We start from the raw sequence: 19554 nt of genomic DNA on the forward strand, positions 1-19554 counted from the left end.
TGAGACTAGAAAGGTAGAGAGAGCAGAAGAAAGATGCAGTGCTCATTCTTATTCTATCCTGGAGGAGAAGGGAAGTTTGGTGGGAACAGGGTTGAGAAGCAGGCCGGACAGGACAGAGCCCTGAACCCTGAGGATACCAGGCATCTTCGCAATCCAGGAGAGAAGAATGTTAGACCTAAACTCTACATATGTTCATGGAGACCTCATGGCTTGGTAAGAGGATGCAAGTGATGGGGAAATCAAACTTAGGAACAAGGGTGACACAGCGAATTAGTCTATTATTCACAGAATGATTGCAAAGATAGATAATAAGGTGTTAGGTTCTTAACTATGGGGGAAAAAAGGAGGATCCAGTATAAATTGATTGATTGATTGGTTGATTGATTTTTTTTCCTGAAACAGGGTTTCTCTGTGTAGCCCCGGCTGTTACAGAAATCACCTATAGACCAGGCTGGCCTCAAACTCAGAGATCCACCTGCCTCTGTCTCCTGAGTGGTGAGATTAAAGGTATATTCCACCATGTCTGGCTTCAAACTTATTTATTTTTACATCATTAACCTTTTTTATTAAGATTAGTGACCCTTAGAGTATAAATAAGCTATTTTTTTCTGAACTCAAAGATATATCAGCATTACCTATCATAGCAGGCTACATATCATGCCTGTCTCCAAGCAGAAAGCAAACTGCCGATGCATAAGAAACACTGTTCGTGTGTGCTTCTAATCGGTCTAACAAATTAGGCGGTCATTATGCCCCAATGAAGTTCTTCCTGCTTCAGTGAGATCTACAGGGCTTTCTAGAATTGCTGGGGAAGAAAAGTACCTCATCCCAAGAGGAATTTATTCCTGAGTTTGTCTACTGTGCTCTTCTAACTAGATGACTCCAAATAGCCACCCAGAGTCTTCGAAAGAACAGGGGCAGAGTGGTATCCCCACATAAGGAGAGTGTTGGTAAATCTCAGATAAGGTATAAACACACCTCTAATTACATTAAGGTTGGCAAAGAAGGGACATTGACATGTATATGACTGGAATGACCTACACTCAAGCACAAAATAGAGGCGATCTGATACTCAGATCAAACATAAAATCTCCGTCTGTTTCTCTGCTGTCTAAACTTGAATTCTAGACCAACATCAGAGAAAAATAAGGCAAAAGGCTAGTATGGGCTCTTTATTAGTTTTTTTTCCTTAAGGTGTGTATTGGGAAGTGGGGATGAGATCAGGCAAAGAAAGAAAAATCAAACAAAGCCCATGCATACTGGGAGTCTGAAACAAAGCCCATGCATACTGGGAGTCTGAAAGATGAGCCTCTAGCTACTTTGTTGCTCTACATCACACAGGGAACTGCGGATACACTGTTTCCACATCCTAATAGCTCATGCTGCCGTGGAAGTAGACTTTCACTGGGATTATTTAATGGGAGAAGATGATGCCTAGGAGGTCACAGCTCAACAAGACTGCAGGAAGAGAACCATAGAAGTCTTTCTCAGACACCTCACCCCTCTCACACCTGCCTTAATGATGCTGGGTACTCTGTGTTCTCCAGCCTCGGAATCCATCACTGGAGATAGAGGCACTCTCATTAAAACAAATAAGAGGGAAACATATAATGGAAATCACTAAAACAATTAATTTCCCTGACAGTTAAAAATTATGACCCAGAGATGAAGGATATTAGGTCTGAAAGGAGCCAGTTATCCATTGACAAATTAGACCTGTCTAGAAATCCAAATTGCCCGAAGTCCAAGGTCTGCCCGAGTCCATCAGTCAGCTTGCCTCCTGTTTTGAGATGCTGTCTGAGAAGTTTCCAGAATCTAACAGTGAAAGCCTTTGGGGGTTGTTGCTCACACTCTTCCTTCAAAAGCAGTGGCTGAAGTAACCATCAACAGCACTGGAAACACTAACAGTCTACCCAGGAGGCAGGAAGGTACAGCCACTTAAGACAGAGGCTCAGGGAGGCTACCACTTATGAGGTAGCCTTGCTCTGAGGAATTATATGTTCTGACTAAAATTGTTTTTTTTTTTTTCCTTTTTACAAAGTCCAAATTTTAAAGACATTACCAGTGTGTCTGTTCTGAAGAGCTAGAGGTACCGAGATCTTAAAATAAGTTCCAAACACACACTGTAGGATTCTGCACTGAACACATATTGCATTATTGTAAAATTAGATTTTAGAAAATTAGAATACTGTGCACTTCAGATTTCTGACACTAGGCTTTAAGTTATTTAAAGATCTGGTTAGTTCCGCATACTGTTCATTTATTCGATGCATAGACTCTCATTCTCTCTAGTACATAGCACCCTGCATATTTACAACTGTCGTGATCTCTCTAATCTGTGTTTACTGGCTTTCCTAATGATGGCTCTAACTTAATATAATATCTAATATTTATTATACTAGGTGATCTCTAACTTTAAAAACTCAAATATACCCCACATCTTGATTTTCAAAATGCAAGAGTCCTGTGTTAAAGCATGTCATGTTTCAGAAAATTAAACAGAGCCCATGGGTGATAGGGATTGTTCAGGATTCCCGATACACTGATGTCAGAGGCAGGGATAAGGAGATGGATGGAGGTTTGTTCTTGGTTCTGCTACTTCAAGTAGACCTCACCAGTAGCTGGAGTCCTAACCTCACTAGGTGGCGTTCCTCTTACAAGTTCTACAGTCATGTCTGCTGCAATGCAAATGCAGACTTCTTATTGTGTCCTTTACTTACACTGGAATTTCTTGAAACAGCTGCTCTGTGTGTGTGATGTCTTTTAAAATATGAATTGCCTTGGAGACAAGTCGAACGAAGCAAATAGGGGGCATGTGTGAGGTTGTAACTGAGAAACTTTTAGACACTTCCGCCCTCGATGTTATTTCTTATCGTGTGAAGACCCAGTTTCTCACTCACAATAGAAAGTGTTCACTACTGAGCAGGATACACTGGAGGAAATGAGGTGCCCCAAGATCAGGCTTGCTACAACAGAATCATGCACTCTAATTCCACATTAGCAAGTCAAGTGCCTTGGTTTTGTTATACATCTTTTTAGAAAGATGCAGCTCTAAACTTTAAGTTTGAAAAAAAAAAGACTCCTCTTCTATTTCTAAATTAAAACTCACTGAACCCAACCACCTTGCAAAGCCCCCAAGCTTCCAATCATCTCTGATTTCATTATAAAAAAAATTAGAGTGAAAAAATAAAACCCACATAAATTTCTTCTCAAAAATATATTTTAAAAAAACATTAAGTTAAATTACAGGGGAGAAAACACCAACACATGGCTATCAATTAATAATAAGTCGGCACTACTGGAAGTTCCACAGAACATCACTGTTTTAACAAAGAGCATTTCCATATTTAACCAGTGACTCTGAAGGGGGCAGGAAGACACACAAACAGCTGTGCATTACCAGAACTTTATGGAGAGGACGAAAACAAAGAAGAGGAAGTCACAGCAGCGACTGTACATTCAAAAACAATGACCACAGGACTCTCAAAAGAGGTCATCTGTTTACTTAGGTCTGGAACAATGGATGGCACTGAACCCCAACTTTTTCAATCCCTCTCTTGTCTACCCACAAATAATCCCCTGGCTTGGGCGCAGCACTATGATGCTAACTGAACATAAAGAATGTCACTATCAGTAGCTGACAACACCCAAAGCAGCCCGGCTAAGGGACAATGACTCAAACGGTCACCAAATAAGCATTTCTAAGCATGTCCTCTAATCTGGACCCTCGAGCAGGCATACTGTCTTAATCTCAAAAATAATGAACAAGAGCTCAATAATGGCCAAATTCTTTCCCAAAGGAAAACAAAACAAACAACAGCCCCCCCCCCAAAAAAAAAAAAAAACTTTATACAGCAAACAGAGCCATTGGTAGGTAAATACTAATTTGAATACATTTAAGCTATGGCTTCCTTAAACTCAACAACTGCCAGGCAGACTGGGGTTTTTGTTGTTTTTGTTTTTTAAGTTTTCATATTTGCTAAGTTTTCACTTGGCATACATTTGTACTCTAAGAGAAAGACAGAGAGTAAACTAGACAAAGTTGAACACAGAAAAGCAAGGGGGGGGGTGGCACACACATCCCTCCTGGTCTCTTAAACATAGCCAAGTCTGATCCAGTTGCCAGTAGAAACTTTCATTTCACCGACAGGTAGACATCTAACAGCTGCAGACAACACAGATGCCACCGGGAGGAGGTGACCCTCTGTAAAATTCAGTCCTGTGTTCCCATTACTAGACGGAGTTGCTACTGCCTCAGACTTCCCTGACATTTAATAAAACACCCGAGCTTCTTATCAGCTGCCGCCACCACCCCAGACTGAACTATTCCTGAACAACCGTGCCCAAAGTGTCAGACTAAAAGTCCTGTCTATTGTCTCTGACAAAAGACCCTCCCCTCATTGAACCCCACCATGTGTCAGACCTGTAACGAGTGCCCCAGCAGACCCCACTCCCAAGTAGATATTAAGAACTGAGCACGCAGCCCAGTATAGGAATGTCACGGGAACTTTGAAATCCTCAATGGCTCGCCACTGACAAGGCTGCACGTCAAGAATGGAAGGTTCACCTACCTGGAGCCCTCTCCGTCTCAGAATGCTGGACTCATCCATCTCCCTCTCTGCTTTCTCCGAGCCTGTCGCCACAGTCTGGCCATGCTGTACTACCTCTACTTGGCCACGATAATTCAGAGCCCCCGCAGCTGCTAAACACTTACATCACGCTCTAGCTGATTGGAGCCTGGAGTCAGCTGGTCCTGCTTAGTTATTCACTCCACCAACTTCGGAGATCACGGATGCTCTTGCAGTTCGCAGTTCGCCCGCCCGGGAGAGCGCAGCAAGTGGGCTCCGACAGGCACCTAATGTATATCCCCCCCGCAGGCAGAGGAGACTTTCGCTATCAGACTGGAAATTCGTGGGATCCCTGTTTTGTTCCTCCAAATGCTGACTGGTGGTTTTCCAGGCAAGCAGGTAAATGGCTTTTGGCAGCAACTTTGGGTCAAGCCCCTTCTGAGGTCCAGAGTAAATCAGCGCTGATACATACCTCTTAAAGCAGCAACTGATTGGGAAGGTGGAAAAAAAAAAAAAAAACGGAAAGAAAAAAGAAAGAAACAGGGCCAGCTGGCTACATCCAGCGGCACCACCACCACCACTCACTCCTGGTGCTTGTCTTTTTTAACCGGTATCAAAGGAAATAAATTGTAGGAGAACACACAAGCTGCTGCCTGAAATCTGAAAGAGGGAGCTCAGGGCGGGGCTGCTCCTCAGCCATCCTCCAAGGAGCACTTCCCACCCGGAGAGCTCCATTCAGTCATACAAACATCTCTCTGGGTCAGTTCCCAACCCTAAGGCACTGAGTTTAGGTGTTCATTTCCCCCACCTAGAACTTAGTTCTGCTGATATGGGACCAGCATATAAAAAGAAGGAAAACCTTCTAGGCCCATCATTAGCTGGGATATTAACCTATTCCTATAGCCTTATAAGCTGTTGGGGGTGGGGCAGAGGTAGAGTCCCATCATGTGCAATTTCACAGTTTGTTCCGGCTTGTTTATTCCGCTCATCTTCTTCTTAGTGCAATTCAAAGCAACCTACCAGATGAATATTAGGTTTCATTACTGGCAAGGCACAGGGGTAACAATATACGATACTATCAATTTATAATAAATAATTCCTCCTGTGTCTGCTCTAAAGATACTTAAATTGGGGGAATTGTGTGGTCCTCGGGGAGGCAGGCGCTCAGTGGTGTGTCTGAGAAACACCTCCACAGTTGCTTGCTCCACAGTTACAGATCTTGCCTTCTTGGAAAACACAGGAAAGCAGCCCTAAAATTATTTAAAATATCAGTGATTCTTGGATTCTTACCTATTCCAGAGATCTAAAGATTTCCAAATGATTCACAGGGAGGGGAGAAGGAAGAAAACCCCCATCCCCCCCTTCACTTTCTGCTCCCTTCCTGCCTGTCAGCATGCTGGTAGCCTTGCTATCAATTGATTAGATTATGTCATTAAAAATAGCTCTGGGATTTATGAATCTAAGCACTGAGCCAGACTGGTTGCATTTTACAGTGCCAGTCCTTGCATACAACTCTAGACACACAAAGGAAGTCCAGTTGGACTGTCCCTAGCTGAGGTTCGGCAGAGAAGGGTGTCAGAGCTGTCTCTACTTAGACGTGTTCATTTGATGCCACTTAAGGCAGAAAGCCCCAGACAGTTTTTAGCTCTGGCTTATATGTAGAGAAATGATGCTATGTCCAGAGAAGTGGAGGGGGCACACGGTGTGTGTGTGTGTGTGTGTGTGTGTGTGTTGGGGGGGGTTGGAGGGAGAGCACTAAGCTGGTCATCACACAACTCAAAGCATACCAATAAACTTGGGCATAAGGCACAGTTTGAAAAAAGATTCCTTCAAAACTGTACATCCTGTTTAAAATTGAAGGTGTAAAAATAGTCTGTTCTTTTTTTCTTGATGGAAAAGAAAAGCCCAATTAAAGGCAGTCAAATGGGCTTGTACAGGTCCCAGGAAAGCAGCTCCCTTGCTCACTGCCCCCGGGCACTCACACCTCTCCCTGGGAAATGAAGACCAAGAACCACAGGAGCCGTACCCATGGCCCCTTCACTTTCCAGTAGTCCTCAAAGAAGCACCCAAACTTCCCTGAGTTCTAAGAGCCCTCTTAGACAAAACCTGGGCAGCCATAAAGCCCATATCTATGTCTTTGAAAGTCTTTGCTGTCTGCCTACAGACTAAGAAGGAAGGCATACTGATTTTAGGGGAAGAAGCATTTTATTTTTTAAACCATAAAGCTCAACTTTGGAAAGCAAAAGTCACTCATGGTTCTTTCTTTTTTTTTTTTTTCTACTTTTAAAGATGTGGATGTACACACACACACACACACACACATACACACACACACACATTGTAGCTGTTTTCAGACACACCAGAGGGGGCATCGGATCTCATTACAGATGGTTGTGAGCCACACCATGTGGTTGCTGGGAATTGAACTCAGGACCTCTGAAAGAGCAGCCAGTGCTCTTAACCACTGAGCCATCTCTCCAGCCCCCATTCATGGTTCTTTTTACAAAACAACAACAACAAACACCACTAATGTACTTACTTATGCATGCACGGAGGGCAGAGAACTCTGAGGACTTGTCTCCTATACCTGGGTTATGGGACTTGAACCAGGGTCCACAGGCTTGGAGGCAAGGATCTTTACTTGCTGAGCTTGCTCCCCACCACCGTGTGTGTGTGTGTGTGTGTGTGTGTGTGTGTGTGTGTGTGTGTGTATATATATATATATATATATATATATATATATATATATATATACACACATACATACATATATATGCCTTTGCTTTGAAGACCATGATCTTCAGTCTGCTAGTACTTCAGGAAAAAGTAAAGCTGCCACTAAAAAGAGAAAAAGGGAAAACACCTTTGCTCTGAAAATAAAGACCACACTTTCCTGGGAGACGGGGAGGGAGGTCAGAAGCATCTTTTCTGTGATGGATGGTGGAAGCTGTTTGGAAGTGCCACCAGAAGATGCTCTGGGGACACACTGTCAGAAAGGTAGCTGATGTGTGTCTCTGATAAGCAGAGCCTATGCAGCAGGCACCTTGGAGGTAGAACCGCCTTGATGCACAGGTCTGAAAGGACTGTGGCTGAGGACAGAGAGTGTGTCTCCTAACAAAGGGATATTTTGAGATAAAAATCTAGGTTAGCATTCCACCCTTAACTAAGTCTAAGATGAAGATTATAACCGTCAAATCTAGTATGAAAAAAAAGTATCGATTACCTGTCAAAATGTATCACTTTGAGAAGTGATACACATACATTTTAAAGAAACAAAACAAGCCAGAGGCAAAAACATTTGGGACAAAAATGAAAGGCTGCTGAAAAATCACATCAGGCAATAACGGCTGAGCGGAGGGAACAGTAAAGGGAAATTGCTACACTTAGCCTTTGCCATATATTTTCTCATCAAGATAAGCCATGTGTTAAAATGCAATAAAACCCTCAAATGATGACACTACTCACAGGTAATAATTGGGATCCAGGCTAATTTCCATTAATAAACTCATTTTTCCCTGTGATTTTATACCTTCACAGAACATGTTCACAATATTGAAAGAAAGTTCACAAAACACTAACTTCAGTACGTTTGTATTCAAATAAGACAACCCAGTGGGCTTTGTCATGCATTGTGGTCTAAATCAAGGGGTTTTGTAATATTTGGTTTACAAATGTTTACATGGGTACCTCACAACCCCATCTACCCTTAGACTCAGAAATCTATGGTCACTTAGGATAGAGGTCAAAATGACATTTCAATAACTATTGCAGGTCAGTGTCTTCCAGAGACAAAAACAATTCCAAATTCCAATCAGGAAAAGGAACATTTGGCTGCTTTTCACAAAGAGACAATGGAGATTCGTAGCCACTGGCACAGTGTTGATGTGTGACCTAAGAATTCAGGTCTGACTCTTGTCGGATGTCTGTCTACTACCTATCTGGAACCCTGTATCCAGAAGATCTGGGTTGGTTACCCTGCGTCAAGGTTTCCTTGGATTGTATCCACCCTCTGGCAATTGAATGCTTATTGAGTTTGTTTGTATACATGTTTTTTTGTTGTTCTGTTTTTTGTAAATAAATATTTATTTAACGTACATGAGTACACTGATGCTCTCTTCAAACACACCAGAAGAGGGCATCAGATCCCATGACAGATGGTTGTGAGCCACCATGTGGCTGCTGGAAATTGAACTCAGGATCTCTGGAAGAGCTGCCAGTACTCTTAACCTCTGAGCCATCTCCCGAGCCCTGCATGTTTGTTTTTTATAAAGCAAAGGTACTTGAGATTTTCAGATCTACCCTCTGCACCCCACTCCACTGGCTCCATCTTCCCCTCCCAGCACACTCAGCCTTTCCTTCTGACCATCTGTCCACCCATGAACATCTGTCCACCCATGAACATCTGTCCACCCGGAGGCCCCATGTCAAGGGAGGGAGAGGGGTCTCATCTCCCCACAAAGAAGGTTCGTTCTCCCTTGACTTTCTACCTGACCCAGAAGCAGCAATGGCAAAGGAACTCCCCAGCCCCAGCCCCAGCCCCTCAGAGCACTCTGTAAGCTTTCTGGAATTCATCACAGCTCAGAGGGATGCTTCTAAATGTGTTCATGCATAAGTGTGGTGATGACAGCTACTTCTCAACAAGGACTACAGATAATGACAAACTAGTCCCATCATTGTATCCTGTTAAGATACCTGAAAGAGAGAGAAGGCTTCAGTGTCTTACTCAGTCATTCCCCAGGGAAGTCAATATTGCCAAATGGATACATTCACCCACTAAACCACTAATTATGTTTTCCATTCACAAAATTACTACTGGTAACCAATGAATCTGTTTGCTGCTTTTTTAATGAAAAAGTTATGGGTCATATGGGGCATAAAGGGGATGATCATTCATGAGAAGGCATACAAAGATCGACTGTGGTAGCAATCATGTCCCTGTGTCCCTCTGAATGGGACAGGGACCCATAGTCATGGGCTTTGCTCAAGAGCCTTGTTTATATGCCTATTTCAATTCCTTCTTAATATCTGTAGTTTATTTCCACTCCTTTCACTTATAAATAATAGTGATTGACATTTTTTGGTCATATACTATATGCCAATCAGTCATCTCACTGAACACCGAACAGCATCATTCCCACAAATCAGGTACGCCCTGGTCCCCACCATGGATGAGGAAACTGGCATTCTGAGGGATTAAGTATCTCCTAAGAGTATACAGCCAAGGACAGGCAGAATCAAGCCACCAACTCAGATCAGGCTGGAGTCTACATCCCTACCTCCAACCTTTCCTATACTATAGTGGTTAAACCAAGGAGGGAAAGTGCTTCCAAAGAGAGACAGAGATATGAAAGGCACTTAGATCCCTTACCCTCTATGGGGGAAAATATCATAAGAGGTCAGTGATCAGAATATACCAACAAGGGCATGGAAACCCCAAGGGATGTTGGACATCTAACAGAAAAGAGGACTGAAAGCCCTTGAGCAAGACTGGCACAGAGAGGGGGAGGGGGAGAGGGAGAGGGGGAGAGGGAGAGGGAAAGGGAGAGAATATCCAGAGAGACAGGCTAGGGGGAGCAGCTCTGGGTCTCCTCTCAGTCTGACCCATGGGTCTCTGCCTTCTCAATTACACACTTTCAAATACAAGCAGCACGTAGTTACAGTCACACTACCTACGCATAGCCAAGGGCATTCCCTCAGCTGCTGTGCCAGGCCCAGCATATGTCCCGGGGGCGGGACAGTGCTGGCAGCTCTTTATTTCATAGCCCAATAACTTTTCTGGAACTCGCCACCAAGGGAGTACTCCTTAAATCCCCCTCTGCTTTTTCAGCCAAGGACTCAGAGCAAGACTGTTGCTCTACTCTGAGCAGTGCTGGGAAGGAGAGGGGAAATCCCAGCTGTGACGTCACTCTCCATTCTCCAGAAGTTGCCCTGCATAGGCAGCCAGCCAGACCTATCCAGGCTCTACCCCAGACAAGTGTACAGGCCATGGCAAGTCCCCCTTCCGGAGCCTCCTCTTTCTTAGGTGTCAAGGTATCATGGGCTTAGGGAAGAGGAAAGGGAAGGGAGTGGCCTGATGGGAAACATAGAAACCAGCATCAGTGTGCTGGGGGGGGGGGGTTTACATACACACACACACACACACACACACACACACACCCGGGGGGGGGGGGGGGGGGGGGGGGGGTTTAGAAGAAAGCCCGGCACAGCTCTGCCTGGGAACCTGTGGCCTTCCTCAGTGGTACACAAGCAGGACTTTCCATTGTTCTTCCTCCTTCTACTCAGAGCCTCTCAGAGCCTCTGCCTCCAAGGCTCTTGGCTTCCTGACTCTTCTGTCCAGGAATTTACTGAGGGATGAGGAGAGGACCGAGGACTCACTCTCCTCTGTGGGAAAGTGGAGCCCAAGGCACACTCTACTGTTACCTTTAATTCAGTTCAAATTGCAGGTGGGGTCAGTAGCAAGCATATGCCTATGAAATATGCTGCAAGCCCACGCTTCTCGCACGGAGCTCCCTTCCCACCCCATCCGCCTGCAATCTGAAGACCGTCTCAACGCATGCAACCCGTGATTCCTACTATGGCACACGCAGGATTTCGCTTAAGGCCTTTTCATGAGAAAGCTACATTGTCTTGACATCTGCATCACCATTTTTTATCTAATTATTTCTGGCATATTAGCCATCAAATCACTACTGACAACATGATAAGAATCACGGGGTTGAAAAAAAAATTACATCCTGGGAGGAAATAATAAAATATAAATCACACACATAATTTTCTTTTGAACATTTTAACAATGACACCCTCATATACATATGAAATATAGCAGACTATCCCCATAAATGCCCTAGCATCAATCACAGTGGGAAAATATCCTCTACTTTGCGAACACACGAAACCAACAAAATGTAGCATTTCTAATAAAACTGGATAATACAACTTCATTTTTTTCCATACGACATTTATGAAGTTCTGACAATTGGAAAGAGCACCAATATATTTTTTTTTCAATTATGTCCCTGAGTCTCTAAATGGTGCACAGCTAACAATGGGACCATGAGCTGGTATGTAGGAAAACTCTATGTTTCACGTTCATAGATCACGGAAATGGGGGCTTGAAGTGACATGGGTAGTATCACTGTGACATCACCTATCAACCACGCAAGCTTCAGACAGTCCTATGTTGACACAGTGATGATACGAAGGGAGCCTGAAGCGAGTAAGTATCTTATCAAGCTTAGAAAACAGGGAGTCCTAAAATGAATATGAATAAGATAAACCTTGCCATAAAGCACAAAGGCTGATTTGTTTTTAATCTTCTGAATGGTATTCCTATCGTAGTAGATTTGTTGGTCCAGAGTTTATAAAAAGCTCTGTCAGGCCATATACAATCAACTTACTCTGTGTGTGTGTGTCTGTGTGTGTGTGTCTGTCTGTCTGTCTGTCTGTCTGTCTGTCTGTGTGTGGATGGATATGTGCACAAGAGTCATCAGAGCCTCTGGATCTGCAGGTCTAGGCCACTGAGGCACCAGGTATGGCTAAGAGTAACTGAACTGGGGTCATCTAGAAGAGCAAGCACTTAAGCAGTGAACTCTCTCTCCAGGCCCACATCTACTTTTTTTTTTTTTTTTTTTTTAAATCCTATGGTGATAAGAGGCTAACTGTCACCTAGCTGAACTTCTTGGAAATATCAAGCACAAAGTATAAAAAGCATCTAAAGAAATAAAATCCGAAGGTTTTTTTTTGTTTTGTTTTTAATTAAAAAATATTATTTTAACCTTGGAATTTAAAAGCCAAGTGGGTAAGATGGCTCAGTGGGTAAAGAAAGGTGTTTGCCACACCACACAAGTCTGGTGGCCTGAGTTGAATCTCTGGCATCCACCATAAGGGTGGAAAGAGAGGACAAATTTCACAAAGTTGTTCTCTGACATCCATATGTGTATTGTGGCACATACTGTTCCAAATATATATCATTCACACACAAACACATGCATGCACACACATGCTCACACATGTACACACACACACACACATGCACATATACACATGCACACATGCGTGCCCACACCTGTGCACACACACACACACACACACACACACACATGCACATATACACATGCACACATGCGTGCCCACACCTGTGCACACACACACACACACACACACACATTTAATCCAGGGCTTTTTTTCAGGCAAGGATGCAAAGGTTTAAAAGTTCCCTTGGATCTTCTTCCTCACTCGCCATATCTCACATTTTCTGTAACCTTCTTTCAACCTGCAGTTACCCATTATCCAATTCAGATGCTAGGAGGAACATGGCTGCCATCTGCCAACTAGTTCATGGCTGAAAAAGAAGTAAGTCCTTCCTGGGACTCTCTCACATTGCACAGCGAGCACTGTGTGCCCCACTTCTCCACTGCACTAGCCCTGTCTTCCAGAATCATCTTAATGGACTCGTGGAAGAAACACAGAATGGGCTCTGGATTCCACCTCATCAATCCTCATTGGCTTCCTGGGAGCCACTGGGAAGGGAAGAAGCCTGTTCAATTTAACCAATGTGAAAAGTGAGACAGAGAGGCTCAAAGAAGCGCCCAAGGTCATGAAAAGAGAAAACAGGTGAAGTTAACAAGAAAGTCCAGCTTCTTCTGGCCAGGACCAGGGTCGGTCCAGGCAGTGAAGTGACTTCAAGATAAAGCTTTGTTCCCCTCCACTTCCCCCTTCCACTCACTAGGACAACAGAGGCCACTCAAGGGCAGAAAGTGCCCTGTAAAACTCCCAAGCAGTCAGACAAATAAATGGAAAACCAAATATATGCAGAGCCACACACACTGGTGCAGGGAGAGGAAGAAGCCAGCCTCGGGTGAAGATCAGACAGGATATGCACATAAGAAGAGCTCACACTAAGACCACCCAAGGACACAATATGTAAATCTGGCTAGTTGGGGGGGGGAGACCCAGAAAACACAGTGCTTATATCTTACGTGAGTAGAACACAGCAAAGTCAGCTGTGGGTTTCACTTTTAGTATCTCCTTACACTGTAAACACACAGCCTTCACTACAAAAATATTCCATGGGGTGTTCTGTCCATTTCATCCTTGGCTCTGTCCAGGACCCTGATCAGGGGTGTTGCTCTTTTTCGATCAAGGAAAATAAATACTTTTCTGGATTTTTAAATTAAGTTTTAGAAGTTGCAATGTTACAGATGACTACTGTAAACATGTACACTATAAAATAATGCAAGGAAGCCACATCTAATTTTAAGGAGCAATGACTTGTGAGCCTTATTTTTAATACGCCAAAACATGCATGTACTTTTACACATATAGGACCTAGAAATTCATGTGAAAAGTCCCTTTAACAACTGTTCTTAAAATTAAACTAAAGGGTGTCTGGCTGCTTTAGCCAAAGCCAATTCACAACAATCTTCTGAAACAATGACAATAAATATTTTTTAAAAAATGTAATCACTGGGGTTGGCAATTTAATTTCTCACACTTGTTTTCTCTCTAGTGTATACACGAATTCAGAAGGAGTGACATCACACTGTCCTTAAGGATCAAGGAATCTATCTCTCTATTTTACTCACTGATACAAAGTCACCATGTTCTATTTGAAATCCCCAGCTCGTTCATTTATATTCATTAATCTTAATGATATCATTAATGCACAATGTGTTTCACAGAAACTAATCGTATTTTGCCAGAACCAAACATTAACAATTATGCCTCCCATTATCACCTAATAAAATAAAATAAAATGTAAAATGTCCCAGGCACACCAGTGAATATTTTGATACGGTAACTGATTTGCATTTTTAATGCTACAATAAATTGGCCAGATTATCATCAATTAGATAAATTAATATTCTCTGGGCATGAGTGCTGGAGACCCCACAGCATTCTCCATTCGATCCCTTTCTTGATCTTTCTTGAATCCAGGCTTAGCCCTCCTTGGACCCCTTATCTAAAGCTGGCTTTTGTGACTTAGGGTAATACCACCCAGCTCAGCACCATATTCCTCTTTAATTTTATGTACTTATCATTGCTTTAAGGAAAGGCAGGAGATTAGGGAATCTGTACTCTTCAAGTAAGGGAGACGTAGCTACCAAGGCGGTGAAGATTCCTAAGTCAGAAGTGAATGAATCGATTTGTTGAAATCATAGTATTAGTATTTTTTTATCCCCTCAATTCAGAAACCAATCACTTGGCATCTACTAAGCATTAGACATCAGGATAGATTTTGAAAATAGGGAGGGGGAGAGACTCAGCCTCCGGTTCTAAGACACTGAATAAATAAATGAAAGGGAGGAAGTGAATAGAGAGAGACAGGTCAGTATTGCAGGGTGCGCTGCCGCTTTAATGAGGAGTGAGGATGTTGGGTGAGCGGGCTGAGAGCAAGGAAGGGTTTGGCATGAGAGGTAAACCAGTCAGCAGCAGAGATTCGGAACCACAGACGCATCTTTTATAAATCCACGAGGCTAAGGCCACACCAAGGCCAACTGAGCCACCATCCTCTGGGGAAGGACCAAGCATTAGCGGTTTCTGACACTCCCAGGGGAGTGTAGAGTGTATATAGGTCATAGGAAAAGGAAAGAGAAACTCTCAGTGAGGCAGAAAGGATGTGGGGAGGTGCTGGAAGCATGCCACATCAGCAGAACAGTGGCACAAGAGCAGGGCGGTGATAAAATGTAACAAGCAGGTGGGGCACAGTGGGTCATCATCTCTAACTACAGGTCACCCTGAACTTGGATACACTTACAAGGGCCACAGAACTAAAGGTTACATTGTTCGGCCAGTCTCCTGCCCGGCTAGATTTGCAGGAAACAACTTTCTTCTACTTTTAATATTCCTGCAGATTAAGTTTCAGTGCCTTCAAGACCCTCTCACTACTATCTGTCAATCACCTTCGGGAGTGACCATAACACTTGAGAAAAGGGGCGTGGCTGAGAGAAACAGCAAGGAAGAGGAGCATGGGGCCTGTGGCCATAGGAAAAGGTGGCTCTCATCTCCTGAAGACTAGCATTGCCACAGGAAGGCAAAACTTTCTCTGCACGTTCCTTCCTCTCAGACCCAAGGTCACTGGAGTGGGGCCACCCTGCCCTCTCTGCCCTTCCTACCCACACTACACAGCTCTATTATTAAAAGTAAACTTCATCTTTCCTTTCTCCGGGTCTCTCCAATGCCACCAGACTCTGGTGACAATTTCATACCTCTTCTGACAACCTTGAAATCCTGTCAGAGCTCTCCTCAGAGACGCCAGGTAAGGCTATCTGTGAGCGGCCTGTTAATTGTATTCTTTAACTGTCCTCTGCAGAATACAGGACACAACTGGATGGGGACATCGTGGTTGTTTTACCCGAGGATAATACTAACAGATTAAATCCTATTCTACGGTAGATTCTTCATCCCGAATCATGGGAAAAAAAAACACGCAGGTTTCTTTCCAGGGAAAATATAACGAAATATAAAAATTGATTAGAAATGAGACCAGGGAAAATCCTTATTTGGGTCTGAAGCACAAGTTTTTTTTTTTTTTTTTTAAGATTTATTTATTGTTATATGTAGGTACACTGTAGCTGCCTTCAGACACACCAGAAGAGGGCATCAGATCTCATTGCGGATGGTTGTGAGCCACCATGTGGTTTCTGGGGTTTGAACTCAGGACCTTTGGAAGAGCAGTCAGTGCTCTTACCCGCTGAGCCATCTCACCAGCCCGAAGCACAAGTTTTAAAATGCATGCCAGTGAATTTACTGCTCCACTTCCAGGAGGGATACTTGCAGGAAGAAAGGTAAATATCTACTTCTGCCTGCTTCTAACGAAACACCTTTGACCATTTTTTTACATAAAAACCACAACGAATCCACTCTCACCGTGGAGTTATTTAGCTGTGGTGTCTGATTACACAGGCAGTGAGTTATTGATAATGCATCCAGTAACATAAAGTCTACTCCTTCTAAAGGAACTTAGCTTAGCATGTTCCACCAATTCCTTTTAAGTTACTGGAAGGGATTTCTCCAGCTCAAATATATACAGCCTTTTGGTGATAACTCTAACACGGAAACCCAGGATACAAAAGCATCGTCCACACATTATTCCCTAAAGCTCAAAACGCTATCAAGAGGAACACTTTTTTCTCCTTTGCAGCAGTGATCTGAGGCCAACTACCACGGAGAAAATCTCCATGTGACGTCAAAAAGCGTTTTAATCTCAGATTATCCAATTGGCTTTCTCACGAATGGTTTCGTGTGCTCTGACTGTTTTTCCTCCTATGGCTTGTGAGTCACAGTGCCTTGGTGAGTCATCTTGCCAACAGAGTGCACCTTTCTTTCACATGCATCAGAGATGTATCCTTTAAATGGGAAAGCAACAGTTTGGCTTGTATCCACCGCAAAGGCTATCGGCCGATGCGCCACCTTGTGGACAAAAGTAACCACTGCATCGGTTGACTTCAGAGTGGCTCTTTTTCACCAACCACCTTTTAAAAATGCTTGGCTAAATGAGTTACTAGAGGTGAAAATACATCCCTTGTGTGTTTACATTTCCGTAAAGACCCACAAGAGGGCAGAGCATGTGGAGACCAGGACAAAAGTGACTGTCTCTTTGTACTTATGGTACACAGATCTCACAGCATTAAGACATAGTCGTCACCTGTTAGCTTTATCCCAAGGGCTGTACTGTCAGGGAGGTACAAGACTATCGGAAACAGGTTCTGTGGCTGCATAATTTTGCCCATAGCTCTGACAACATTTCGAAACTCTAAAAATCTATCTGGGGATCCTCTTGTCAGGAGAGATTGACAGAACGGTGAGGAGGGGAGGTGAGCATCATGGTCTGTCACTGTAAAACACGTTTACCATCTTAACCCACAGGCCTGGCATCAGAAGGCAGAGATCTGTTTATAGTGGAAACAGACCAGGAAGGCAGGTTAAGACCCTCCAATACTCCGTCTAATGTTCCCTATGTCCTTCCAACAGAGCACGGGCTGGCGGAAGCAATGCAGAGTATGGTGTTCAGTGCCTATTGTGTGTTTATCACATGCATGTGCACCTGAAATTCCCTCTAAACATTGCATACCATGGACTCAGTTTGTTTCATGCTACTAGAAAGCAATGTTCAGACTCCAAACTACCCATTTTTTTCCCTCAGTGGATGAAACATCTACACACACATGCACGCACACACACACACACACACACACACACACACACACACACTGCCTCCCGTGCTACTCGGTTCACAGAAGCTGTTTGTTCAATTGGTTGGATCTGAGGTGTGTGTGTGTGTGTGTGTGTGTATACACTAAGCACTGAATCCAGGCTTGGTAAAGGCAAAGAAGGAGTTGTACCACAGAGGCACCCTATCCTCTGAGGCCCAAATTAATAGTTTCATAAAGGGCATTCTTAGGCTCTGATCTCCTGTATCTTTTACTTCGGTAAATTAGAGGCAGAAATACAGAAGAGTGCTGCAAGGTTCAGCAGCAGGACCAGAGGAAAGTCCTGTCTGTGCCGTCCTTTCCTTTAGGGAGCCGAAATAGCACAAGAAGTCCAATGAGGAGGCTGGAGGCTGGGGATGGCTCCGTCTACGAAGTGTTTACTGTGCAAGTCTGAGAACTTGAGTGCAGATCCCCAGACACATAGCTCACTTCTGTCATCCCAGGAGCTTGCTGGCCTGCTAACCCCAGGTTCAGTGAAACTCTGTCTCAAAAATTAAGGCAGACAGTGATTAAGAGAGACACAGATGTCAACTTCTGGCCTCTGTAAATATATGCAGGAATGAGTGTTTTGCTCTCTCTCTCTCTCTCTCTCTCTCTCTCTCTCTCTCTCTCTCTCTCTCTCTCTCCTCCCCCCTCTCTCTGAGTATGCACACACTCACACACATACACACAAACAGAGAAAGAGAGCAAAAGGGACAGGCAGGCAGAGGCAGATAGAGATGGGGTGGAGGAAGGGAGGGAGGGAAAGAGAACATGGGCAATGGAGCAAATGAAATCTGTACCTCAGCTCCTCCCCACACCCCTCAATGCCCTTGGAAGGTGTTCTAACTAATTGCTTCCTTTGATTTCTCTTTGCTTCCTTAAGGGAAGAGAAAACACATTTGCCTGTGTTTACTTCCAGCATTTTAGTTCCTATGTTTTTTTCCAGACCTACAGAGTGTAAGAATAGAATTTCCCCCCAGATATCCACCAATTGTGTACATTTTTTTTCTGTAAAACTGTAGGTAGTTGAGAAAATGCATACATTCTAAACAGAAATGGCTTTTCAACTTTACAATACACCTTCAGATAAAAAGTCCCCCCCCCCCACAAGGTACTAAAAGGTCAATAAAAGCATACTGAGATAGAGACCCTAGAACAGCCTTTTAGGAATTGCACCTCCATTAAAAAGGAGAAAAACCCTCTTTAAACATCAAAAATAAACAAAAAAATAAATCAAATCTCCAGGAAATGCTCTTTTATGTCTGTTCTGGCTGACAGCATCCTTCTGTTTTGGAGTTTGGAGTCAAGCATTTCCAGCCTTTTATCCAGAGATGCATCAGCTTAGCCCTTACCATGCCGCTGCATCAGTACCAACTCTGTACAGATAATACACTTCTTCACCATGACAGAAAGGGGAGGGCAGCAAAGGCAGGGCCTGGAGGGAGGACCAGGAAGCAACCAAGCATGGTCAATAAATTCCACAGCAGACAGCCTTCTGTGCTCCACCCAAGGGCAACACAGAAAAGCTGCCCTCCATAGCAAACTTTCTATCCCAAGGTCCTAGCCCCCCTTTCTTAGGTCAGCCTTGGCTCCCATCTCACAAACATTTCTATATTCTCTTAGTAACTTAGGCTATCTTCTGACAGCAAGAGAAACACAGGCTGTTTCAGAGCAAAGATCTGACCAAACCAAACCAAACCTCTTGCCCTTGAGAATATAGTTTTGAGTTCTGCATTTCACAAACCATCTCTTAAGATTTTGGCTGTTTGTGACAGAGTCACATCCGGAGCCCA

The 19554-nt window shown here is 43.7% G+C and overlaps 1 protein-coding gene across 7 annotated transcripts in view; it reads right to left on the reverse strand.

Moving 5' to 3' along the window:
• Window positions 1-19554, reverse strand: part of Mast4 (microtubule associated serine/threonine kinase family member 4) — a 593644-nt gene that overhangs the window by 355356 nt on the left and 218734 nt on the right. For 3 of the 7 annotated variants that reach the window (XM_029468316.1, XM_029468315.1, XM_029468313.1), the window contains exon 1: window positions 4572-4663. The exons of the other annotated variants lie outside the window; for them this stretch is intronic. In XM_029468316.1, coding sequence (XP_029324176.1) covers window positions 4572-4610 — 39 coding nt within the window. In that variant the 5' untranslated portion in view covers window positions 4611-4663. Of the gene's footprint in view, window positions 1-4571; window positions 4664-19554 lie in introns of those variants that run through there. 7 annotated transcript variants of the gene reach the window in all.

The sequence above is a fragment of the Mus caroli genome, chromosome 13, assembly GCF_900094665.2.
Source record: "Mus caroli chromosome 13, CAROLI_EIJ_v1.1, whole genome shotgun sequence".
NCBI classification, from domain to species: domain Eukaryota; kingdom Metazoa; phylum Chordata; class Mammalia; order Rodentia; family Muridae; genus Mus; species Mus caroli.